Source organism: Tachyglossus aculeatus, chromosome 1 (assembly GCF_015852505.1).
Source record: "Tachyglossus aculeatus isolate mTacAcu1 chromosome 1, mTacAcu1.pri, whole genome shotgun sequence".
Taxonomy (NCBI): domain Eukaryota; kingdom Metazoa; phylum Chordata; class Mammalia; order Monotremata; family Tachyglossidae; genus Tachyglossus; species Tachyglossus aculeatus.
The window spans coordinates 18,980,274-19,007,796 of record NC_052066.1 but is presented as its reverse complement, the minus strand read 5'-3'; the positions used below and the strand labels follow the sequence as shown (position 1 = coordinate 19,007,796).

The window sequence follows — 27,523 nt, the reverse complement described above, 5'->3', positions numbered from 1 at the left end:
CCAGTACAGTGCTCAGCACACAGTAAGCACTCAATGAATATGACTGACTGAATGAATAAATCAGACACAGATACTGCTCCTTGATGGACTCAAAGATGGTACCTTTGAGCTCTATCGCAGAGGTGAATATCAGAGTTTAACTTTAGCCCACATGGAAGCCCCCGAGAGAAGCAGTGTGGCCTAGGAGATAGAGCGTGGGCCCGAGAGTCAGAGGGACTGAGGTTGAAATCCCAGCTCTGCCTCCTGTCTGCTGTGTGACCTTGGGCAAGTCACTTCATTCATTCAATCGTATTTATTGAGCGCCTACTGTGTGCACAGCACTGTACTAAGCACTTGGGAAGTACAAGTTGGCAACATAGAGAGACGGTCCCTACCCAACAGCGGGCTCACAGTCTAAAAGGGGGAGACAGACAACAAAACAAAACATATTAACAAAATAAAATAAATAGAATAAATATGTACAAATAAAATAGAGTAATAAATACATACAAACATATATACATATATACAGGTGCTGTGGGCCTCAGTTGTCTCATCTGTAAAATGGGGATTAAGACTGTGAACTATATTTCTAGACTGTGAGCCCGTTGTTGGGTAGGGACTGTCTCTATATGTTGCCAACTTGTACTTTCCAAGCGCCTAGTACAGTGCTCTGCACACAGTAAGCACTCAATAAATATGATTGAATGAATGAATGGATATGTAGGATACAGACTGTGTCCAACTTAATTAGCCTGCATCTACCCAAGTGCTTAGTACAGTGCCTGGAACATAATAAGGACATGAATACTATATTAATACTATCTCCCCCTCCGCCTCCTCCCCATCTCCATCCCCCCCGCCTTACCTCCTTCCCTTCCCCACAGCACCTGTATATATGTATAGATGTTTGTATGTATTTATTACTCTATTTATTTATTTATTTTACTTGTACATATCATCATCATCATCATCATCAATCGTATTTATTGAGCGCTTACTATGTGCAGAGCACTGTACTAAGCGCTTCGGAAGTACAAATTGGCCACATATAGAGACAGTCCCTACCCAACAGTGGGCTCACAGTCTAAAAGGGGGAGACAGAGAACAAAACCAAACATACTAACAAAATAAAATAAATAGAATAGATATGTACAAATAAAATGAATAAATAAATAAATAGAGTAATAAATATGTACAAACATATATACATATATACAGGTGCTGTGGGGAAGGGAAGGAGGTAAGATGAGGGGGATGGAGAGGGGGACGAGGGGGAGAGGAAGGAAGGGGCTCAGTCTGGGAAGGCCTCCTGGAGGAGGTGAGCTCTCAGCAGGGCCTTGAAGGGAGGAAGAGAGCTAGCTTGGCGGATGGGCAGAGGGAGGGCATTCCAGGCCCGGGGGATGACGTGGGCCGGGGGTCGATGGCGGGACAGGCGAGAGGTACATATCTATTCTATTTATTTTATTCCGTTAATATGTTTGGTTTTGTTCTCTGTCTCCCCTTTCTAGACTGTGAGCCCACTGTTGGGTAGGGACCGTCTCTATATGTTGCCAACTTGTACTTCCCAAGCGCTTAGTACAGTGCTCTGCACACAGTAAGCGTTCAATAAATACGATTGATTGATTGATTTAAAAAAAAGAAGTTAGAGTCAAACTTTCAGATTTCCAAGTTCCACATCCATTACGGTAGCAATAGTTCACCTCCTCCAGGAGGCATTCTCAGACTGAGCCTCCCCTTTTTCCTCTCCTCCTCCTCCCCCGCATCACCCCTCCTCCCTCCACCCTCCCCACAGCACTTGTATATATTTGTACATATTTATTACTCTATTTTATTTGTACATATTTACTATATTCATTTTATGAATGATGTGTATATAGCTATAATTCTTTTTATTCTGATGGTATTGACACCTGTCTACTTGTTTTGTTGTCTGTCTCCTCCTTTTGGACTGTGAGCCCATTGTTGGGTAGGGACCGTCTCCAGGTGCTGCCGATTTGTACTTCCCGAGCGCTTAGTACAGTACTCAGCACACAGTAAGTGCTCAATAAATACGACAATGAATGAATGAATGAAAGTTAAATGGGGCACAGTAAATCAGAGGAGCAGCGTGGCTCAGTGAAAGAGCACGGGCTTTGGAGTCAGAGGTCATGGGTTCAAATCCCGGCTCCACCAATTGTCAGCTGTGTTACTTGGGCAGTCACTTAACTTCTCTATGCCTCAGTTTCCTAATCTGTAAAGTGGGGATTAAGCCTGTGAGCCCCACGTGGAACAACCTAATCACCTTGTGTCCCCCCAGCGCTTAGAACAATGCTTTGCACACAGTAAGTGCTTAATAAATGCCATCATTAAATCACTGCAACCAACATGGTTACAACCACCACAGTAATTAGACCATTAGCCGAATTTTACGGTTTTATTTCCACGGGTAAATAAAGGGCATTTCTTCGACGACTTTTTTCATACTGGTTTGTGTATGTTCGTTCTCTCTCTCTCTCTCCCCTCCTTTGGGTTCAAAAAGTACAATCCTGATGGTGAGATTTCTCAATGTGTGCTGCTCCCTGCCTCCCAGCCTCCTGTCTCTCTCTCCACTCCAGCCCACACTTCACTCTTCTGCCCGGATCCTTTTTCTACAAAAACGTTCAGACTCTATTTCCCCACTCTGCAAGAACCTCCTGTGGTTGACAATCCACCTCTTCATCCGATAGAAACTCCTCACCATTGGCTTTAAAACCCTCAGTCACCTTGCCCTCTCCTCCTTCGCCTCACTACTCCCCTACTACAGCCCAGCCCACCCACTTTGCTCCTCTAATGGCAACCTACCCACTGCACCTCAATCTCATCTATCTCCCTGCTGACCTCTCATCTACATTTTGCCTCTGGTCGGGAACACCCTCACTTTTCCTATCTCTCTCCCCACCTTCAAAGTCTTTTACAAAGCCTATCTCCTCCAAGAGGCCTTCCCTAAGTCCTCCTTTACACTTTTCCCACTCCCTTCTGCTTGCTCTGAGTTGCTCCCTTTATTACCCTTTCCCGCAACCCAGCCCCACGGCATCTATGTATATATCTGTAATTTATTTGTTTATATTAATGCCTGTCTCCCCTTCTAGGCTGCAAGCTCTTTGCAGGCAGAGAATGTGTCTGTTATATTGTTGTGTTGTACTATTCTTCAAAGCGCTTAGTACAGGGCTCTGCACAAGGTAAGGGCTCAATAAATACGACTGATTGATTGTGTGCAAGTGGCCAGAAGACTGACTAGCCAACTGTCCTTTCTGCAATCGGATGCATGCCATGATGGCATCTATCTGCTGCACCTTTCTATTAGCCATTGTATCTGACCCTCAGGGACATGATCTTGATGAAATCTCTGCTCTGGGGTGCTCACTTTTAACGGTTGAATACTTTTTGGTATTCACTGGACCTACCCCCCAGTCATTCTGGGATTCTGCGAGTGTGGTGTTAATAATGCTCCCCAACAATCTGTCCAGAAGGAAAGGTTAGGATCTCGCCATCAGTGGAGAGTAGTGAGATCCAAGCACAATTTCTATAGTGAGTTGGGGTTGACAATTGTGGCATCTGCATCCGTACGTGTCTGCTGTGTAGACACCTAGGTGGCCAACCTCCTCCCTGCCCTGTAGATCTCAGCAGGGACAATATTAGGACTGGAAATTCACATTCATTCATTCAATCGTATTTATTGAGCGCTTACTGTGTGCAGAGCACTGTACTAAGCGCTTGGGAAGTACAAGTTGGCAACATATAGAGACGGTCCCTACCCAACAGTGGGCTCACAGTCTAGAAGGGGGAGACAGAGAACAAAACAAAACATATTAACAAAATAAAATGAATAGAATAAATATGTACATATAAAATAGAGTAATAAATAAGTACAAACATATATACATATATACAGGTGCTGTGGGGAGGGGAAGGAGGTAAGGTGGGGGGGATGGAGAGGGGCAGGAGGGGAAGGAGGAGGAGAGGAATTATTAATATTATTGTATTTTTTAAGCACTTACTATGTGCAAGTACTGTTCCAAGCACCGGGGTAGATACAAGGTAATCAGGTTGTCCCATGTGGGGCTCACAGTCTTAATCCCCATTTAACAGATGAGGCAACTGAGGCCTAGAGAAGTGTCTACATGTTCACATGTTTTGTTTTGTTGTCTGTCTCTCCCTTCTAGACTGTGAGCCCGCTGCTGGAACTACTAACCACTCTGGAAATTCATTCATTCATTTATTCAATCGTATTTATTGAGCGCTTACTGAGTAAGCGCTCAATAAATACGATTGATTAATTGATTGATTGATTGAGCGCTTACTGTGTGCAGAGCACTGTACTAAGCGTTTGGGAAGTATAAGTTGGCAACATGTACAGACGGTCCATACCCAACAGCGAGCTCTCTGCACACAGAGCTCTCTACACACTCCCAACTCTGCTATATTGTACTTCCCAAGTACTTAGTCCAGTGCTCTGCACACAGTAAGCGCTCAATAAACACGATTGAATGAATGAATGAATGACCCAGCCAAGAAGAAAAACATAGGCTCGTATTGTGCTACACTTGTTCATAGCACCTCGCTGTTTTCATTTTTCTTAAGAAAATCCTGTTTGGAGAAGTCATGCCATTCATGACAGCAGCACGGTGGGCTGGTCTGCTTGTTCTGATTGTCTTACAACATTCAGCTCGGTCTGACACAGCACTGCACTGCATCCTCTGTCCCTAGTCCTGCTTTCTTGCACCACTGAGTTGTCCACATGGTAGGTTCACGTGGATCCTATTATCACCCAACAAGCAGCACCAGCCCCAGCCAAAATGAGTCCTCTAGACTGTGAGCCCACTGTTGGGTAGGGAGCGTCTCTATATGTTGCCAACTTGTACTTCCCAAGCACTTAGTACAGTGCTCTGCACACAGTAAGCGCTCAATAAATACGATTGAATGAATGAATGAATGAGTGTTCTTGTTCTGACGATCTGACACCTGTCCACATGCTTTGTTTTGTTGTCTGTCTCCCCCTTCTAGACTGTGAGCCCGCTTTCGGGTAGGGACCGTCTCTATATGTTGCCAACTTGTACTTCCCAAGCGCTTAGTCCAGTGCTCTGCACACAGTAAGCGCTCAATAAATACGATTGAATGAATGAATGAATGAGTGTTCTTGTTCTGACGATCTGACACCTGTCCACATGCTTTGTTTTGTTGTCTGTCTCCCCCTTCTAATAATAATAATAATGATGGCATTTGTTAAGCGCTTACTATGTGCAAAGCACTGTTCTATGCGCTGGGGAGGTCACAAGGTGATCAGGTTGTCCCACGAGGGGCTCACAGTCAATCCCCATTTTACAGATGAGGTAACTGAGGCCCAGAGAAGTTAAGCGACTTGCCCAAAGTCACACAGCTGACAACTGGCGGAGCCGGGGTTTGAACCCACAAACTCTGACTCCAAAGCCCGGGCTCTTTCCATTCAGCCACGCTGCTTCTCTGTCCGTTGTTGGGTAGGGACCGTCTCTATATGTTGCCGACTTTTCATTCATTCAGTCGTATTTATTGAGGGCTTACTGTGTGCAAAGCACTGTACTAAGCGCTTGGGAAGTACAAGTTGGCAACATATAGAGATGGTCCCTACCCAGCAGTGGGCTCACAGTCTAGAAGGGGGAGACAGAGAACAAAACAAAACATATTAACAGAATAAAATAAATAGAATAAATACGTACAAGTAAAATAGAGTAATAAATATGTACAAACATATATACATATATACAAATATATATACAAATAAATGGAGTAATAAATGTGTACAAACATATATACATATATACAGGTGCTGTGGGGAAGGGAAGGAGGTAAGGCGATGGATGGAGATGGAGAGGGTGAGAAGGGGGAGAGGAAGGCGGGGGACTTGTACTTCCTAAGCGCTTAGTACAGTGCTCTGCACACAGTAAGCGCCCAACAAATATGATTGAATGAATGACTACGTGTAGGCTGATGTCGGTAGAATGACTTCATTCCAGCCCCTTGCCTTTTATAATTTAGTCTTGCTGCTTAGAGTTGAGTGAGTAATGTAGGTGATGTTGATTTAACAATTCAAGAAATGGTGGTGGGTTTAGGTCTCATGTAGAGAAAGAAGTTGGATAATTCATCTGTGGCATTTACTGACCACTTAAGAGCGTGCAGTGCACTGGACTTAGCGCTTGGGAGAGTATAATAATGGCATTTATTAAGCACCATTTTTATGAGAAGCAGCGTGGCTCAGTGGAAAGAGCCCGGGCTTTGGAGTCAGAGGTCAGGGGTTCAAATCCCAGCTCCGCCACTTGTCAGCTGTGTGACTTTGGGCAAGTCACTCACTTCTCTGTGCCTCAGTTACCTCATCTGTAAAATGAGGATTAAGACTGCGAGCCCCCCGTGGGACAACCTGATCACCTTGTAACCTCCCCAGGGCTTAGAACAGTGCTTTGCATATAGTAAGTGCTTAATGAATGCCATTATTATTACTATTATTACAAACTTATTATTATTATCATTATTATATGAAGCAGCGTGGTTCAGTGGAAAGAGCACGGGCTTGGGAGTCAAAGGTCAAGGGTTCGAATCCCGGCTCAGCCACTTGTCTGCTGTGTGACCTTGGGCAAACCACTTAACTTCTCTGTGCCTCAGTTACCTCATCTGTAAAATGGGGATGAAGACTGTGAGCCCCCCCATGGGACAACCTGATCACCTTGTATCCCCCCAGCACTTAGAACAGTGCTTCTCACATAGTAAGTGCCTAACAAATGCCATCATTATTATAACAAACATTCCCTGCCCACAATGATTTTACAATCTAGAGGAAGAGACAGACAGTAATATAAATACTGGTTCCTTCCCCTCTGCTTTCAAACATGCCCATGTCTCTTCCATCCTAAAAAACCCTCTCTTAACCCCACCTCACCTTCTAGTTATCACCCCATCTCCCTCCCACCATTCCTTTCCAAACTCCTTGAACGAGTTGTCTACACGCGCTGCCTAGAATTCCTCAACAACAACTCTCTCCTCGACCCCCTCCAGTCTGGCTTCCGTCCCCTACATTCCACGGAAACTGCCCTCTCAAAGGTCACCAATGACCTCCTGCTTGCCAAATCCAACGGCTCTTACTCTATCCTAATCCTCCTCGACCTCTCAGCTGCCTTCGACAATGTGGATCAGCCCCTTCTCCTCAACACGCTATCCAACCATGGCTTCACAGACTCCGTCGTCTCCTGGTTCTCCTCTTATCCCTCCGGTCGTTCATTCTCAGTCTCTTTTGAGGCTCCTCCGCCCCGTCCCATCCCCTTGCTGTGGGGGTTTCTCAAGTTTCAGTTCTTGGTCCCCTTCTGTTCTCGATCTACACTCACTCCCTTGGTAACTTCATTCGCTCCCACGGCTTCAACTATCATCTCTACACTGATGACACCCAGATCTACATCTCTGTCCCTGCTCTCTCCCGCTCCCTCCAGACTCGCATCTCTTCAGGACATCTCCATCTGGATGTCTGCCCACCACCTAAAACTCAACATGTCCAAGACTGAACTCCTTGTCTTCCCTCCCAAACCCTGCCCTCTCCCTGACTTTCCCATCACTGTTGACGGCACTACCATCCTTCCCGTCTCCCAAGCCCGCAACCTTGGTGTCATCCTTGACTCCGCTCTCTCGTTCACCCCTCACATTCAAGCCGTCACCAAAACCTGCCGGTCTCAGCTCCGCAACATTGCCAAGATCCGCCCTTTCCTCTCCATCCAAACCGCTACCCTGATCATTCAAGCTCTCATCCTATCCCGTCTGGACTACTGCATCAGCCTTCTCTCTGATCTCCCATCCTCCTGTCTCTCCCCACTTCAATCCATACTTCACGCCGCTGCCCGGATTGCCTTTGTCCAGGAACGCTCTTGTCATGTTACTCCCCTCCTCAAAAATCTCCAGTGGCTACCAATCAACCTGCGCATCAGGCAGAAACTCCTCACCTTGGGCTTCAAGGCTGTCCATCACCTCGCCCCCTCCTACCTCACCTCCCTTCTCTCCTTCTCCAGCCCAGCCCGCACCCTCCGCTCCTCTGCCACTAATCTCCTCACCGTACCTCGTTCTCGCCTGTCCCATCATCGACCCCCGGCCCACATCATCCCCCGGGCCTGGAATGCCCTCCCTCTGCCCATCCGCCAAGCTAGCTCTCTTCCTCCCTTCAAGGCCCTATTGAGAGCTCACCTCCTCCAGGAGGCCTTCCCAGACTGAGCCCCTTCCTTCCTCTCCCCCTCGTCCCCCTCTCCATCCCCCCATCTTACCTCCTTCCCTTCCCCACAGCACCTGTATATATGTATATATGTTTGTACATACTTATTACTCTATTTATTTATTTATTTTATTTGTACATATCTATTCTATTTATTTTATTTTGTTAGTATGTTTGGTTTTGTTCTCTGTCTCCCCCTTTTAGACTGTGAGCCCACTGTTGGGTAGGGACTGTCTCTATATGTTGCCAATTTGCACTTCCCAAGCGCTTAGTACAGTGCTCTGCACATAGTAAGTGCTCAATAAATACGATTGATGATGATGATGATATAACAGAGTTGGGAGACACAATGCCTGCCCACTAGCAGTTCATAATCTATATACAGATTAACTCATCTGGATTCCTTTATTTCTTCCCAGGTCTCTTTGCCCACCAAGGACATACACATTAGAAGCATATATCCTTGCTTTTCAGAGCCCAACCCTGATTCATTCATTCAATCGTATTTATTGAGCGCTTACTGTGTGCAGAGCCCACTGTTCGGTAGGGACCGTCTCTATATGTTGCCAACTTGTACTTCCCAAGTGCTTAGTACAGCGCTCTGCACACAGTAAGCGCTCAATAATGATAATAACCATTCCTGTTCTCCCTCCTACTTGGACTGTGAGCCCCATGCGGGACAGGGACTGTGTCCGACCAAATTAACTTCTATTTACTCCAGCGTTTAGATCAGACACGTAGACTGTGAGCCCACTGTTGGGTAGGGCCCGTCTCTATATGTTGCCAACTTGTACTTCCCAAGCGCTTAGTACAGTGCTCTGCACACAGTAAGCGCTCAATAAATACGATTGAATGAACGTGCATTTAGCTTTAATTCTATTTGTTCTGACGACTTGACACCTGTCCACATGTTTTGTTTTGTTGTCTGTCTCCCCCTTCTAGACTGTGAGCCTGCTGTTGGGTAGGGACTGTCTCTATATGTTGCCAACTTGTACTTCCCAAGCGCTTAGTCCAGTGCTCTGCACACAGTAAGCGCTCAATAAATACGATTGAATGAATGAATGAATAAATACGATTGAATGAATGAACGAATGAAGTACAAACTCCCACTTATACCATCTGTTCAAAGGACTGGTCTTCATCTTGAGAAGTACACTACCCATGATGTGACTTCATGAGCTGTGACGGTGCCTAAAGATTGCTTTTAGTTCTCTTTCTCAATACTCAACCATCTCTTTTCTTGAGAATATTTTGAATGACTGCACTGGACTGAAATTTTACACTTAAATATAACGTGGCCAAAAGAATCTTTTGTCACCTTTCACTTGCCGATTAATGTATCTCCTATTTTCAGACAAAAACTCAAACAGAATAAGTTGTGAGAACATGTCCATAAAATTCTGCACTATATGATCACAACTAAATCTTAATTTTTTATGAATTAGATTGATTTTATAAAATTAAGCTACAAATTCAATTCTAATATACAAGCAGCTCCACGGGCTTTATTGTTTCAGTTGTCTGGAGATAGTGACAACTATACTTTGGGCCACTTGTCAATTACTATTTAGGGATGTCACCTTGGGATTCAAGCTCTTAAATATGAGGTTTTTTGAAGTTCTGTTATTTTTTATTATATTTTGGTAAGAAGTGAACACACGAGTGTGATTTTGTAAAGTGACAGAACCAAAGAATCCAGGGGCAGCCAAGTTTACGTTTGCATTAAACATGTCTAAAACATTCTCTTTGGGAAGTTGAATGGACATTCTCCCATGACCCAGAAATTGCTCCTTGAAGATCGTTCTTCATTAAAACCATTTGCAAAATGAAAGGAGAGTGTCCCGGGTAAGGAAAGTGTGCTATGCTAGATTTTAGACTTTTCTTTTAGACTGTGAGCCCACTGTTGGGTAGGGACTGTCTCTATATGTTGCCAACTTGTACTTCCCAAGTGCTTAGTACAGTGCTCTGCACACAGTAAGCACTCAATAAATACGATTGATTGATTGATTTCCAATTCGATACTGCAGAGCCTTTTCAAGATAGTGGAGGGAGCTTCGGGGGTCGTGAGTCACCACTTTCAGGACCACCTGAAAGGTTACGGACTATGGCGGAAGGCAGGAAGTTCAGGAGAAAATATATCCATAGAGTCGCCATGACTCGGAAACGACTTGATGGCAGTTGATAATAGTAGAGTGGTGGACTGTTGGATAGAAGGGGAGGAAGTTCCAGGCCTTGGGGGGAGAAGGAAGGCAAATGGTGGCTGGCGAGATAGAAAAAACTGAGGTACGGTGAGTAGGTTGGTGTTAGAGGAGCCAAGTGTTCTGGTTGGGTTGTAGTTAGGAAATCAGCAAGGTAAGGTAGGAGGGGGCGAACTCATTGAGCGCATTAAAGCCTATAGTAAGGAGTTTGTTTGATGCAGAGGTGGATTGGCAACCATTGGCAACGTGCCTCAGTGGAAATAGCCCGGGCTTTGGAGTCAGAGGTCAAGGGTTCCAATCCACTTGTCAGCTGTGTGACTTTGGGCAAGTCACTTAACTTCTCTGTGCCTCAGTTCCCTCATCTGTAAAATGGGGATTAAGACTGTGAGCCCCCCCGTGGGACAACCTGATCACCTTGGATCCTCCCCAGTGATTAGAACAGTGCTTTGCACATAGTAAGAGCTTAATAAATGCCAGCATTTTTATTATTATTATAGTAGTGGGCAATCCTTTACTCAGAACCACCAGCCCCTTCTCCACCCTGCCAGTTGGGCCTCAGACTAGCGCAAAAGGAGGAAGAGCAGATCTGCTGAAACCCGAGGAGGGGGTCAAACCCTCTTCTTGCCCTTGTGGTACTGTGGTGTAGGAGAAGCAACGTGGCTTTAGTGGCTAGAGCACAGGCCTGGGTGTCAGAAGGCCCACTGACATCCTTGCATCCTGTCTTGCTCCCCTCCAGAGTTCACTGATGCCCAGATCATTGATTTATTTATTTGTGTATATTAATGTCTGTCTTCCCCGCGAGAAGCGGCGTGGCTCGGTGGAAAGAGCACGGGCTTTGGAGTCAGAGGTCATGGGTTCAAATTCCGACTCGGCCACTTGTCAGCTGTGTGAATTTGGGCAAGTCACTTAACTTCTCTGGGCCTCAGTTACCTCATCTGTTGAATGAATGAATAAAATGGGGATTAAGTCTGTGAGCCCCAAGTGGGACAACTTGATTACCTTATATCTACCCCAGCGCTTAGAACAGTGCTTCGCACATCGTAAGCGCTTAATAAGTGCCATCATTATTTTCCCTCTAGACTGAGCTCGATTTGGGCAGGGAATGTGTCTACTTGCCGTTACACTGTACTGTCTCAAGCTCTTAATACAACGCTTGGCACACAGTAAGCGCTCAATAGATACGATTGAATGAATTCTTCTGAAAACCTCTTTGGACCACATCTCCCCACTCCTCAAAATCCGTCAATGGTTGCCAATCCACCTCCGCATCAAACAAACTCCTTACCACAGACTTTAATGGGCCCAATGAAGCAGCGTGGCTCAGTGGGAAGAGCACGGGCTTTGGAGTCAGAGGTCGTAGGTTCAAATCCCGACTCTGCCAATTGTTAGCTGTGTGACTTTGGGCAGGTCACTTAACTTCTCTGTGCCTCAGTTACCTCATCTGTAAAATGGGAATTAAGACTGTGAGCCCCCTGTGGGACAACCTGATCACCTTGTAACCTCCCCAGCACTTAGAATAGTGCTTTGCACATAGTAAGCGCTTAATAAATGCCATTATTATTATTATTATTATTATTATTATTATTATTATTATTACCTTACCTCACTGATTTCCTAACTACAACCCAACCAGAACACTTGGCTCCTCTAACACCAACTTACTCACCGTACCTCAGTTTTGTCAATCTCGCCAGCCACCGTTTGCCTTCCTTCTTCTCACAAGGCCTGAAACTTCCTCCCCCTTCTATCCAACAGTCCACCACTCTACTATTATCAAGTGCCGTCGAGTCGTTTCCGATTCATGGCGACTCCATGGATAATTTCTCCAGAACATCCTGTCTTCCGCCATAATCCGTAGCCTTTCTAACGTTCCTTCTGTTATCGTTGTTTATCAATCAGTCAATCAATCAATCGTATTTATTGAGCGCTTACTGTGTGCAGAGCACTGTACTAAGTGCTTGGGAAGTACAAGTTGGCAACATATAGAGACAGTCCCTACCCAACAGTGGGCTCACAGTCTAGATAGTGGTCTCTATCCATCTAGATGCTGGTCTGCCTCGTCCATGTTTTCCCTGGACTTTTCCTAGCATTAGTGTATTCTTCAGAGAATTAGTCTGCCTGATTATGTATCCAAAATACGCTCATCTAAGTCCAGTCATTTGGCCTTCCAAAGACCACTTTGGCTTAATTTGCTCCAAAATCTATTTGTTTGTTTTTCAGGCAGTCCATGGTATTCACAATAGCCTTCTCCAACAGCACATTTCACCACCAACATCACCCTCCCCACCTTTAAAATCCTACTCAAGTCCCATCTCCTTCAAGAGGCCTTCCCAGACTAAGCCCTCGGTTTCCCCTATCTGCCCTCCCCTTGGCGTTGACTATGAACTTGGCTGTGTGCCCTTTAAGCACTTTGATATCCCAACCCCACGATATTCATGTAGATATTCTTATACTGTATTTCTCCTGTGTCTAATCTCTTTTAATGTCCATCTCGCCCTGTAGATTGTAAGCTCCTTGTGGGCAGGTTTCACATCTACTAATTCTGTAGGGTTGTATTTTCCCAAATAGTACAGTGCTTTTAGACTAAGCTCGTGTGTTGGTAGGGAATGTGTCTGTTATGCTGTTCTACGGTACTTTCCCAAGTTCTCAGTACAGTGCTCTGCACACGGTAAGCGTTCAATAAATACGACTGATGGATTGATTGCTCCGCAAACAGTAAGTGCTTTAATAAATACCATTGATTGAGATGAAGTAGTGACTAATTTGGGGTGCAAATGAACAAAATTATGATCCCCCAGCTCCCAGAGATATGGGCTTATTATTAAAGAAACCGTGAATACCGTGTTAATTACAATTAAAAAGAGTTCTCAACGTGGTCCTTGATGAGAAAACACCTGGTAGTTGGAAACAAAATTCTAACTATGAGATTTTCAACATCATATCTATAATGCAAATTAACCCTAACAAAATTCTGTAGAAATTAGGGCTTTTAATCTCCCTTTAAATCTCCACTAATCCTCCTCATCCGAACTTTCAATACAAAAGAACATTGCTTTCCAACACTCTATCCACATTGTAAAATCCTGCATTGTGGCTATGAAGGCTCTGTGGAATCCGAGAAAATACAGGGAAAAGTGAACTTTCTCCATTCTTCTTAACAAGGTGCTGAATCAGTCCAACTAAACCTCTTCTCCCACTACCTTCTGTGTCACTCTTGCCTTTCCTTTATTCACCCTGCCTCGGCCCCACGGATTTATGTACACACGTAAGCTCGCTGTGGGCAGCGAATGCGTCTTCTTATACTGTTGTGTTATACTCTCTTAAGCACATAGTTCAGTGCTCTGCACAAGGTTAGCGCTCAATAAATGCAACTGATTAATTCATTCATTTATACTAATGCCTATCTCCCCCTCTAGACTGTAAGCTCGTTGTGGGTGGGGAACAGGTCTACCAACTCTATTATACTTTACTTTCCCAAGCACTTAGTACAGTGCTCTGTACACTGTAAGTGCTCAATAAATACAATATATTGATTGAATAATAAAACACACAAAAAACACAACAAACTGCTTGAAGCTGGAAAAAAATTTCTTGGTAACCTGCAAATGCTCTGAATAAACTAATACTCTGTTCTTAAAAATCAACTTTGACATTTTTTCCTACTCAAAGTTATCATTTAACATTGAATAAAGGGGTCTAAACAACCATAGTATAAAATATCAACCTCACTTACCCTTGCATAGTGCAATTCAACTCCATAGAGTTCTAAGGTTCGTGCTGTATTGAGATAATTGAATTCTGCTTCTGCAGGAGACAAGCCCCTATAATAACAATGCTGAATTAAAAAGCAAAGTAATCCCAAATGCACATAAAATAGATAAAATTGTAATTTGAGGAAGTGTCAACGTATTTATCCTTGACACTTAACTTGCCTCACCACAGCTTTCTAGATCTACGCAGAATGATCTCGTTTTCCCTGCGCCTGGCATAACCACCATAACCTTCCAAAACTTTCATGGCGAAGAAGATACTTTCCAATTTCTTTATTAAAATTAATTCTTTAACCAACAGATCTGTAAACCCTTCTGTTAGGGATGCAATATTTAGAAACCATTTAGGTAAATGGAGCTATATTTGGGGGCAAAACAATCTTTCTCACTAGCACCAACCCCATCAAATAAATCATGGCTCATGGTCTAGTGGAAAAAGGAGGGCCTGGGAGTGAGGAGACTTAGGTTCTAATTCTAGCTCTGCTACTCCCTGCTACGTGACCTTAGGTGAGTTACTTCTCTTGACCTCAGTTTCCTCATCTGTACAATGGGGATTAAATACTTGCTCACCCTCACGTCCCTTCCCCCCACCTTAGACTGTGAGCCCCAGGTGGACCAGGGGCTGTGTCCGAACCGATTATCTCCTACCTCAGCACTTAGTGCAGTGCTCAGCACAGAGTAAGCGCTTAACTAATACCACAGTACTTTATCATGTGAAACAGACTTTAAAATTGTTACATAATGAAGAATTTAAACTGCACTGTACAATTTCACATTGCACTTGAATAGCCTACATTCACGCCCTGAAAAAGATTTTTGTGTCTTTGTCAATACCTTAAAGCCCACTTTAAAAGAATGTTACTTATCAATTTAGTTTCATAACTTGTACTTCCCAAGCACTTACTACAGTGCTCTGCACACAGTAAGCGCTCAATAAATACGATTGATTGATTGATTGATATAGTGCGACCGATAATTTTAATGTGTATTTTCCCCTCTTGGGTTTCATCTTTCTCTCGGCTCTCTAATAAAGAACTGTATATTGGCAATTGGGTAAAGAAAATTTTCAACAGCCCCTCCAAAAGCTAGATTGCTCCATTTACTTGAAAAACCAAAATCACCTAGGTTTTTAAGCACAGTGTGCATAAGAGGTTCTTCATTTAACAGTACTCTTCCCATCAAGCGCTTAGTACAGTGCTCTGCACACAGTAAGCGCTCAATAAATACGTTTAACTGAATAACTGCAACTCATTTTTGTAAGTAATAACATTTAACAATAAAAACACTTTGTTCAATGACCTAGTTGAGGAATAAGTCCATGACTATCACCAAGCAAACTGAGAATCAATGAGTCCTTACGTATGTTGCTGATGCAATTTTGCTACTTCTTTTTCAAAGTCTTGAGGCTGGCTAGGAACGAAAGAATAATCCGAGAGGTAGCCTGGCAAATTCTCTGAATGGTTGTAATCTCCCAGTTCAGCTAAGAAAAAAGAAAACATTCTCACGTTTTCCATTTACAAATGGACTGCTTTTGAAAATTCCCCTTAGCAAAATGAATAATCCCAGAAAGTATGAAGTCAGCCCAATTGCCCAATAATATTGCACATTTGCAGAATCTGCATTAGTACAAGCTGGTAAAGTCACACGCCTGCACACGTGCTTACGCGTGCTTATAGTTGTTTCTTCAGACATTTCATTCCCCGTGGAGCCAGGCAGGCTCCGTCACTGCGTATTGAAAACACGCAATATTTTATCCAGAAGGGCAGAACAGGGTATATTATTCTGCCCTTCTAGGTAAAATAAGTTTGTGTTTTTTAGATAGTTATGCTATTAAGCATTTAAGAGATATGCTAAGCACTGCGACAAATGTGGGATAATTAGATCCTTGACAGGGGGCTCACAATCTAAGTGGGAAAAGATAGATACAAAGAAACAACAAGCTCCTAGGGCTTGATAGGGATTTCCTTTGCTATTCTCAACCCCTTCTGATAAGAGCAATTTTGCCATTTGACAACTGCAGCCTTATGTTTTACTATACTACTGTTCCTCAGTTATAAATCTATTTTATTGCATAATAAATACATAGAAAATACTGAATTGTTCAAATAGATGACCTGGGCATCAGCATATACATCAGGTGATGGATGATACTTACACTGAACGGCATAAGAAGCCAAAAGGGCAGCAGAATTGTAAGGGCAGGGCAATCTGGTGAAAAACAAAAATACAAAAACATGCTGAGGAGAATTTTAATCATTCCTAAAACTACCACCATGCCTTACTTTAGATTGATGTACTTGCTCAACAGGCTGATTTAAAATTCACGGTTTGACAAAAATTTTTGCTTTTAAGATAAAATAGAATTTTATAAAAATTTGGGTAAGTGCATTTTATTTTTTATTGCTAAGACTGTGAAGTTCATTCACTCATTCAATCGTATTTATTGAGTGCTTACTGTGTGCAGAGCACTGTACTAAACGCTTGGGAAGTACAAATTGGCAACATATAGAGATGGTCCCTACCCAACAAAGTTGCCCTATTTTCATCATCAATGGTATTCATTGAGCACTTTCTGTGTGAAGAGCACTGTACTGAGAATGTCTCATGTTACAATGAGTTTCCTGAGGACAGAAGTGATTGTACCAGGTATGTTTTATGCTTACCTGATACAACATATTAAAACTTTCTCACTACATCTTTGAAATTCACTTCAAAAAATTATAAATGGGGATACCTAGTATCTTTACCCAAAGACTTATACAAGGATGCACCTTACCTTCCCGTAAGAATGTCTTGTTTAATTTGCAAAAAATACTGGTACCTTTAAAAAAATAGAAAATTACTGAATTAGCCTTCAAAGGACTAATAATATAAGCAATCTTTAAACAACCATGGTTTTGCTTTAAATACGCAGCAATTAATAAAATAAAATTTATGAAAATGGGGTATTCTCACAAAGCCAGTTATTTTTAAGTTATTTTTTAACCAAAAAGTCACATTTTATATTCCATTCAGTAAATGAGAGGGATTCATATTTTTCAGCTGCATTTTTTCCCTTTAAAACGTGGACCAGTAAATTGTTTCTAAAAATGCCTCAACACTGTCTTTTTTTTTTCTTGCCCATGAAATAATTTCCCTATCACTGAGGAAAATCCCAATTTTTGATTTGACGTTAAAACAAAACACTTTGCTTTATCTTCAAAACCTTAAGAACTCCAAGGTTTTAACTTAAAGAGAAACGATACTTTAATACCCAACTCTTCCAGCCGCTTGCTAGTTATGAAAGCCCAACCTTCTGACATTCTGATTCCCACAGTGGGCAACTGTGATGTCAGAGAAGATTAAGCCTGTAAGCTCATTGTGGTCAGGGAATATGTCTCTGTATGATTGTATTGTACTCTCCCAAACGCTCAGTACAGTGCTCTGTGCATAGTAAGCACTCATTAATGCAACTGACTGATAGACAGGCAATATACAGCAGGCAAACCCTAGAACAGCCAGGGGGTGAGAGAAAATTGTCTTGAAACCCAACATTTTAAGTTAACTGTGAGGGCTATCCAACACTACATATTGCAAAAACGATCCACTTAGTCATCTAAATTAGAATAGCTTCATTTCTAGCTGGAGTTCTTTACTTCATTCACTCAATCGTATTTATTGAGCGCTTACTGTGTGCAGAGCACTTCCAAACAAAGCTAGGGTAACTTGGGACAGAAAACAATTATAAAAGCTCCAAGCTGGCATATGCTTCTGGAGGCCAAAGACCGTTCGTTCATTCATTCAATTCATTCGATTGTATTTATCGAGCACTTACTGTGTGCAGAGCACTGTACTAAGCACTTGGGAGAGCACAATATAAAAATGAATACATACATTCCCTGCCCACAATGAGTTTGCAGTCTAGAGGGGGAGACAGATATCAATATCAATAAATAAATTACAGACGTCATAAATTACAGCTATACCACATGGGAACAACCAGCCCGGGAACAGCCTAGGTAGGTTAAGCTCCCTGTGGGCAAGGAATCTATCTACCAACTGTGTTACCATGTAGTCTCCCAAGCACTTGGTACAGTGCTCCGCATATAGTAGTCGCTCAACAAATACCACTGATTGAGCCCTTAGATACATGCCAACTCTATACTATATTTTTTTTCCCTAGAACACCCAGTAGCACTTCAAGGATGCAGAGGACTCTCCCTCCACTTAACCATGATGGAGCTAATACTTATCAATCAATCAATCAATCGTATTTATTGAGTGCTTACTGTGTGCAGAGCACTGTACTAAGCGCTTGGGAAGTACAAGTACAAATTGGCAACATATGATGCCACTTACTTGTTACTTATGCTATTTTACATCTACATTACATTGTAATAGTATATTACAATTACTTATGATATTTGTTAAGTGCTTACTATGTGCCCAGCACTGTTCTAAACACCGAAGCACTGTTCTAAGCTTAGTTCTAATGCAACTGTGCATAAATTATGTTTGGCAGTAAACCTCTCACCACCAGGGCACGTAATAATAATGATGGTATTTGTTAGAGAAGCAGCGTGGCTCAGTGGCAAGAGCCCGGGCTTTGGAGTCAGTGGTCACGGGTGCAAATCCCAACTCCGCCAATTGTCAGCTGTGTGACTCTGGGCAAGTCACTTCACTTCTCTGTGCCTCAGTTACCTCACCTGTAAAATGGGGATGAAGACTGTGAGCCCCCGTGGGACAACCTGATCACCTTGCAACCTCCCCAGAGCTTAGAACAGTGCTTTGCACATAGTAAGCGCTTAATAAATGCCATCATCATTATTATTATTATTATTCTCTGCGCCTCAATTCCCTTATCTGTAAAATGGGGATTGACTGTGAGCCCCCCGTGGGACAACCTGATCACCCTGTAACCTCCCCAGCAATTAGAACAGTACTTGGCACATAGTAAGCGCTTAATAAATGTCATCTATTTTTATTATCATTAAGCGTTTATCATGTGCCAAGCACTGTTCTAAGCGCTGGATTGAGGGTGCCATGATGCCACCCTAAGTCATGGACACTTCAAGATGGAGGAATGTGGGGAAACGAGGTTGGAGAAGCTCGGATAAGGTGCCCTCGGCCGTCGCTTCCACCGGTGACGCCGCCACCGCCAGTTTCTGACAATCCCAGAGAACGGTTGACTCTTTTTTTCCCCGGTGAGGGGTGCTCCTGATGCTCTCCCACTTTCGAGAGCTCTAAATGAAGACGGGGAGCAAAACAAAGGAATAAACCTCAAGCAGAAATCATCATCTGATGACTCCGACATCAGAAACTTCCAGAGCCTGGGGCCACGGCGACATGGAACTTGGGTCAGAAAGGTAGCTTTCACCGCTGGCAATGACCGGGGTGGTAACCCCTGATGTTTCCTGTATTGCCAAGAGGGCATGTGAATTGCACACTTTTTGCACGACTCCACGACAATCGCTTGAGCTTTTATCACTCTCATTATGACCCGTCAGGTCTCATGGGCATGACAAGAGAAGCAGCGTGGCTCAGTGGAAAGAGCACGGGCTTTGGAGTCAGAGGTCATGGGTTCAAATCCCGGCTCCACCAACTGTCAGCTGGGTGACTTTGGGCAAGTCACTTCACTTCTCTGGGCCTCAGTTCCCTCAACTGTAAAATGGGGATGAAGACTGTGAGCCCCCCGTGGGACAACCTGATCACCTTGTAACCTCCCCAGCGCTTAGAACAGTGCTTTGCGCATAGTAAGCGCTTAATAAATGCCATCAAAAAAAAAAGAGCCTCATCATGCTCGATACTGACTTACTTTATTACTGACATTTCTGACTCAGCTAACATACCACTTTTTCAGTTACCTTTCCAAGTAAAGGTTCAAGTTAACTACTGAAAATGTATTCAAGATAATTGGAAAACTATTAAATATGAAGAGTATCAGATATTTATTCTGATGACTTGACACCTGTCCACATGTTTTGTTTTGTTGTCTGTCCCCCCCTTCTAGACTGTGAGCCCGCTGTTGGGTAGGGACCGTCTCTATATGTTGCCAACTTGTACTTCCCAACACCTAAGTTCTGTGCTCTGCACACAGTAAGCGCTCAATAAATACAACTGAATGAATGAATGAATGAGTATTTTAAAATGAAATATCATGCGATCATTCTAAACAGCTTTATACCAGGCAATAAATATTGACATGCTGAACCATCAGACACTGACTAAACATCAACAATCACTTAGGCCTTAGCCCATAAGATGTCTCTCGTCCTTGGAATTTGAGTTGGAAAGCGCATGTATGGATCTTCAAAGCTCATTAATCTTTAAGATGTTCAACTTTAAAAAACTGGTATTTTAGTATTTGAATCCTTAAAGATATCCTTTTTCCAGGAAACAACCTCTTCACATAAAGCTCCTACAGAGTCTCAAATTCAAGTGATTAAACTATAATAACTACTTTTTCCACAAATGCATCTACTGCCAATCAATGGAAAAAAGTAACTTCACACAAAGATTTATAGTAGAAGGGAAGGAATATTGAATCTAATTTAAGCCAAAAAGATTTAGAGAAACCAGGATGTGATTATATAAAATTTGAAATCTGGCTTGGACCTTAAAATAATTGCAAAGAGGAATTTTACAGAGATTAATTACAGTGCTCTGCGCATAGTAAATTATCAATAAATACCACTGAGTGATTTATTTTTCATTTACCACTAAAAATGATCTTTTAACTCTCTCCAAAAAAAGAGGTCAGCTTTATCTTTAGCTGCATTTTGATTAAAATGGAATATGATGTCATTTTCAATGAGGAATAGCAGAAACTAAGCTATTCAGGGAATGTTTAAATCATCATGCTAATCATTTCTATCTTTAACGATTTGGTGCTCATTTAAAATATTGTGACTGATGAAAACTGCATCATCTTCCCTCTCAACTCCAACGGAATATATAATCACTGAATAGTATTTATGCTGCGCACCGTCCTAATCTCTTGGGAGAAGGCAATAGCAAACTATAACCTACTTACAAATACATTGGGAATAAAATAGTTTCTGGGCTTTTTAAAGAATAAGAACAGGCAACTCTGATTGCATGCTCTTTCATTTTCCTATCCCTTCCAATGATACTAGTCAAAGGATTAGCGATAGTATCTCAAAATCAAAAGCTCTACCCTCTGGCACCTTAAACCTAGCCCCAATTTGACACAAGATGGATAAAAACTGACCTCCACTGCAAGATGTGTGAAATCTAGAAATCTAGAACTAGATTATGAAGTGGTTAAATTAGACCGTGTGAATCCTAACAATCCCCTAGCCAAACCAGATAACAATTACTCGGACATCTTCTCCCTCTCCACCATCTATTATCAATGATTCCCACCCTAGACAATCTACACTAAATTTCAATCAATAAATCAATCAATAGCATTTCTTGAGTGCTTACTGTCTGTACGTATGTGTATCTTTGTGCATGCTTGGGAGAGTACGGTACAACAAAATCAGGCAGACATGTTCCTTGCCCATAATGAGCTTGCAGTCTAGAGGTGGAGACAGACAATAATTCAACCGTACTTACTGAGCACTTGCTGTGTGCAGACCAGTGTCGTAAATAAATAATTTATAATATATAATTTAAAGACATCTACATATCTTTACATATGTGTACATTTCCTGACATATCCAGCAGACTCAACCTGAATCAAGCCTGCTTGGGCAAAGCCAACAGGGGATGGTCTAAGAACCCCGCTGGCAATCAATCATTCAATCAATGACATTAATTGAGTGCTTACTGTGTGCAGAGCACTGTCCTACAGAGTGACGGCATTAGAAACAGAAGTACAAAAGCAGATGTTAATTGAGACCCATCTCGACCCGAGTGCATTCCAGGGTCTAGTATGCCTTTAACTCTAGTGAAGCACTGGCCGGTATCTGATGATATCTGTAGGAAATATGAGGTAAATTTGGGAACCTAAAAAGCTGCTACTCGACTACAGACTTTTCGATTTTGCTCTCTGAAAATGAAATGCCTAAAGCATGAGTTTTCACACAGAAATTCTGCTCCAAGAAAGCATCAAGTCAAATGCTCATTCTTCACAACCTTCCAAGAAAATTCCGGGCTGACCTTATCAACCCAACACTCCAGCTTTACATCCTGAATCGCTGCTAATTTTCCACGGGGATTAGTTCTGAAGGGAATTTTCTGAGAAAATAAGCTCCTTAAACCCACCTTGTGTATTCTTCTTGTAGCTTGTTGGGATCACTTACAAAAAATTTGACTCTAAAGTTCAAACTGTAAGGAGATCCTCCTAGAATTAATAAAAGCATTTCTAATTAATTAGGTTATCTTAATTCTTTATCTTTACAAAGTATAATAGAAAAACACCAAAGGGATATATGTGCTCACTCTTTAACTGCTTCCTTATTGGTTTGTTTGGATCCAGCCACCTCTGAAAAATAAATAAATAACTATAAGACATTGCTTTTGGAGTGTTTTTTTGTTTTCCTTGAAAAAACATACAGAAAATGTACAGACTTGGAAACTAACAGGATTAAGAACGGCAAATCATACCCATAGTAAAATCAACAGCCAAACCTAAAGGGCCTAGAAAGAATAAAATGGGAACCAAGTTAAGCTGGAAGCCTCGCAAATATTTGAGTGCTACGTAAACTGAATCTACTTCTGGATGGAATCTTTCTTACTTGAATCCAAGTAATCAATGAATTTGTCCTTCATTCGGAAAATATCAGGACTTCCATTCGTCAGATTTTATGTTTCAAAATGCCAAGAAAGGTAAACCTAGAGATGAGAGAGGGCAGGGAGGATTCGATTCATAAAACAAGTACCTTTCGGGCAATCTTCCTTAAAAGCTTATCAACTTTTACCATCCCTTTCCAGGCTTGAGCAGGACCCACTAAGCAATTCACTACAGAGGCCTTCTGTTAATTCTCATTCATTCATTCGATGGTACTTACTGACCACTTACTGAGTGCAAAGCCCTGCACTAACGGAGAGTATGATATAACAATAAATAGACACATGCCCCGTCCATAAAAAGTGTACAGTCTAGATGGGGAGACAGACATTAATATAAATGAATAAATCACAAAATTCTCCCTACCACTAGATGTTTAGGAAAAGCCATCTCCTCCTCCCTTATGCCTTTAAGCTCAAGCCAGTTTTAGAAGTTGGGAATGGCTTATTTAAAGAGAAGCAAAAATGGTTATAGTTCTATGTAGTACTTCAAGTCCTATTTTTATTTTCTTGTTAGTATAGTGGTGGCTATTCCCACCTCATCAGTCAGTGGTACTTATTAAGCGCTTTCTGTGCACACAGCACTGTACTAGAGAAGCAGCGTGGCTCACTGGAAAGAGCAAAGTCTTTGAAGACAGAGGTCATGGGTTGAATTCCAGCTCCGCCACTTGTCAGCTGTGTGACTTTGGGCAAGTCACTTAACTTCTCTGGGCCTCAGTTACCTCATCTGTAAAATGGGGATTAAGACTGTGAGCCCTCCGTGGGACAACCTGATTACCTTGTATCCCCCCAGTACTTAGAACAGTGCTTGGCACATAGCAAGCGCTTAATAAATGCCATTATTATTATTATTGTTACTAAGCGCTTGGAATGTACAATACAACAGAGTTGATAGACATGATCCCTGCCCTCAAGGAGTTTACAGTCCACCTGTCCCACAGGAAGCTACAGCTGGATTCCCTGGTGGGGAGGCTAATTTAATTTTGTGAGGCAGTGTGATCTTGGAGAAAAGGAAGAATACCGGTCTGGGTTCTTCAACCAGCTCTGCCATGAGCCTACGAGACCTTGGACAAGTCACCTAAGCCCTCTGGACTCCAGTTTCCTCCTCTGTAAAATGAGGATAAGATCCCTGCTCTGCCTACCTCTGAGATTTTGAGCTCTCTGAAGGACAAGGACTTTGTCCCACCTGATGATCTTGTCTTTACCTCAGCCTTTAGCACAAAGGAACCACAATAATAACAGAAACCACAATAATAAGGATCATTTCTAGACACACAACCTTCTCTGAAATTTCTACTCTTCCAAATGACAACATGGTGCAGTTGAAAAAGGCATCACTGGATGATGGTAGCGTCCATGTGGACAGGCAGTCAATTGCATTTTTGGAGCGCTTCCTGTGTGCACAGCACTGTACTCGGCGCTTAGAAGTGTACAATATAACAGACACATTCCCTGCCCACAATGAGCTTATAGTCTAGAGGGGTAGATGGACATTAATATAAATAAATAAAGATATGTCCATAAGTGGTGTGGGGCTGGGAGAAGGGGATGAATAAAGGAAGAGGTCATGGGTTCAAATCCCGGCTCCGCCAATTGCCAGCTGTGTGATTTTGGGCAAGTCACTTAACTTCTCTGGGCCTCAGTTCCCTCATCTGTAAAACGGGGATTAAGACTGTGAGCCCCCTGTGGGACAGCCTGATCACCTTGTAACCTTCTCAGTGCTTAGAACAGTGCTTTGCACATAGTAAGTGCTTAATAAATGCCATCTAAAAAAAAAGGAAGAAAGTCAGGGTGATGCATTCAATCAATTGAGCGCTTACTGTGTGCAGAGCACTGTACTAAGCGCAGAAGGGAATGGTAGAAGAGGAAGGGAGGGCTTAGGAAAGGCCTCTGGGAGGAGATATGCCTTCAACAAGTCTTTGAAGGAGGGGAGAGTAATTATGGGCAGTCCAAAGGCAGCTTTCCCAGTTACACAAAGAGCTAATATTTTGGTCTATCTATCTAGTTTTCAGAACCAAGTGTGACACGGCAGACAAATCCTTGCAGCAAGTTACATTATACAAAAGTGCAGGAAGGAGATCCAACACCTCTATTCTGTTTTCTTAGACCTCAAGAAAGCACTGGCCACCATCAGTAATAATAATAATAATAATAATAATGTTGGAATTTGTTAAGTGCTTACTATGTGCAAAGCACTGTTCTAAGCGCTTGGGGGGATACAAAGTGATTAGGTTGTCCCACGTGGGGCTCGCAGTCTCAATCCCCATTTTACAGATGAAGGAACTGAGGCTCAGAGAAGTTAAGTGATTTGCCCAAGGTCACACAGCAGACGTGGAGGAGCCGGGATTCAAACCCATGACCTCTGACTCCAAAGCCCGTGCTCTTTCCACTGAGCCATGCTGCTTCTCTAGCCATGTAGATCCAGACTGTGGAAATTATTTGCTAAATTGGTTGTTCTGATGAGTTCGTTATGATTTTGGACCATTTTGTGGTGGACTGGCTGGCCACGAGAGCCAGGGTTCCCTTTCGAATCCACTGGAAGTAGTGTGGCCGAGTGGAGAGACCGTAGGCCTGGGACTCAGAAGTACCGACGGTCTAATCCCAGCTCTGCCACGTGCCTGTTGGGTGACCCTGGGCAAGTCACTTCACTTCTTCGTACCTCAGTTACCTCATCTGCAAAATGGGGACTCAATACCAGTTCTCGTGGCTCAATGGAAAAGAGCCCAGGCTTTGGAGTCAGAGGTCATGGGTTCAAACCTCGGCTCCGCCAATTGTCAGCTGTGTGACTTTGGGCAAGTCACTTCACTTCTCTCTGCTTCAGTTCTCTCATCTGTAAAATGGGGAGGAAGACTGTGAGCCCCCCGTGGGACAACCTGATCACCCTGTAACCTCCCCAGCGCTTAAAACAGTGCTTTGCACATAATAAGCGCTTAATAAATACCATCATTATTATTATTATTACTCCAATTGTGAGCCCGTGTGGGACGGGGACTGTGTCCAACCGGATTACCTGGTACCTTCCCCAGCGCTTAGAACGGGGCTAGACACACAGTAAGCGCTTAACAAATCCCACTATTTTCCTTGTTATTTGGAGCTGCTGGGTTCATTTTACAGAGCCATGCTGGAAGATGTGACAAGAGGCTTGGATGCTGGTGTGAAATCAATCGTAGCGCCCTGGGAAAACTACCACCTTGACAGAAGACATGGTATCTCGTTCTCACCTGTCCCGCCGTCGACCCCCGGCCCACGTCCTCCCCCTGGCCTGGAATGCCCTCCCTCTGCCCATCCGCCAAGCTAGCTCTCTTCCTCCCTTCAAGGCCCTACTGAGCGCTCACCTCCTCCAGAAGGCCTTCCCACACTGAGCCCCCTCCTTCCTCTCCCCCTCCCCATCCCCCTGCCCTACTTCCTTCCCCTCCCCACAGCACCTGTATATATGTTTGTACAGATTTATTACTCTACTTATTTTACTTGTACATATTTACTATTCTATTTATTTTATTTTGTTAGTATAATTTGTTTTGTTGTCTGTCTCCCCCTTCTAGACTGTGAGCCCGTTGTTGGGTAGGGACCGTCTTTATATGTTGCCAACTTGTACTTCCCAAGTGCTTAGTGCAGTGCTCTGCACACAGTAAGCACTCAATAAAGTCGATTGAATGAAGGAATGAGTGAACAAATACCATTATTATTATTACTGTTATGGGGGGATTAAGCCTGTGAGCTCCATTTGGGACAAGGACTGTGTCCAACCTGATTAGCCTGCATCTACCCCGACGCTTTGTACAGTGCCTGGCACATAGTAAGAATTTAAATGCCATTAAAAATTGTCTACTGGCTGGAACGACGACACTGCAATCATGAAAGTGACGGCTCTTTTAGAGAAGAAGCTTCCGAAGGATTGTGAGACAGAAGCATGAGGCAAAAAAGTACTGTATATATGTTTGTACATATTTATTACTCTATTTATTTTACTTGTACATATTTATTCTATTTTATTTTGTTAATATGTTTTGTTTTGATGTCTGTCTCCCCCTTCTAGCCTGTGAGCCCACTGTTGGGTAGGGACCGTCTCTATATGTTGCCAACTTGTACGTCCCAAGCGCTTAATACAGTGCTCTGCACACAGTAAGCGCTCAATAAATACGATTGAATGAATGAATGAATGAATAAATGAATAGGATTCTGCAAACAACCACAGCAGCAAAAAGGAGTCTTTTTGTGTGCACGGTGCTAGGGACTGTGGTCTCACTTTGGCCATGTAAGTCAGTTAGACACTCCACAGGGGAATTTCACCATTGGTGACGTGTTCTCTGAGTACAAGGGAAGCAGCAATGCCTACTAGATGGAGCACAGGCTTGGGAGTCAGAGGTGGTAGGTTCTAATCTCCGCTTCGCCACGTGGCTGCTGTGTGACCTTGGGCAAGTCACTTCACTTCTCTGGGCCTCATCTGTAAAATGGGGATTGAGACAGTGAGCCCCATGTGGGACAGGGACTGTGTCCAACCTGATTAGCTTGTGTCAACCCCGATGCTTAGAACAGTACCTGACATATAGTAAGTGCTTAAGAAATACCATCACTATTATTATTATTACAAAGGACCACTA

At 43.0% G+C, this 27,523-nt stretch overlaps 1 protein-coding gene across 2 annotated transcripts in view; it reads right to left on the bottom strand.

The window, feature by feature from the left end:
- PTPN4 (protein tyrosine phosphatase non-receptor type 4) overlaps positions 1–27,523 on the bottom strand; it is a 246,725-nt gene that overhangs the window by 150,295 nt on the left and 68,907 nt on the right. The window contains exons 3-8 of one of the 2 annotated variants that reach the window (XM_038743503.1): positions 22,575–22,617; positions 22,398–22,497; positions 16,963–17,007; positions 16,342–16,394; positions 15,546–15,666; positions 14,150–14,237 (exon numbers count right to left, since the gene is read on the bottom strand). In XM_038743503.1, coding sequence (XP_038599431.1) covers positions 14,150–14,237; positions 15,546–15,666; positions 16,342–16,394; positions 16,963–17,007; positions 22,398–22,497; positions 22,575–22,617 — 450 coding nt within the window. The remainder of the gene's footprint in view (positions 1–14,149; positions 14,238–15,545; positions 15,667–16,341; positions 16,395–16,962; positions 17,008–22,397; positions 22,498–22,574; positions 22,618–27,523) is intronic. The other variant, XM_038743495.1, reaches the window with a different exon arrangement.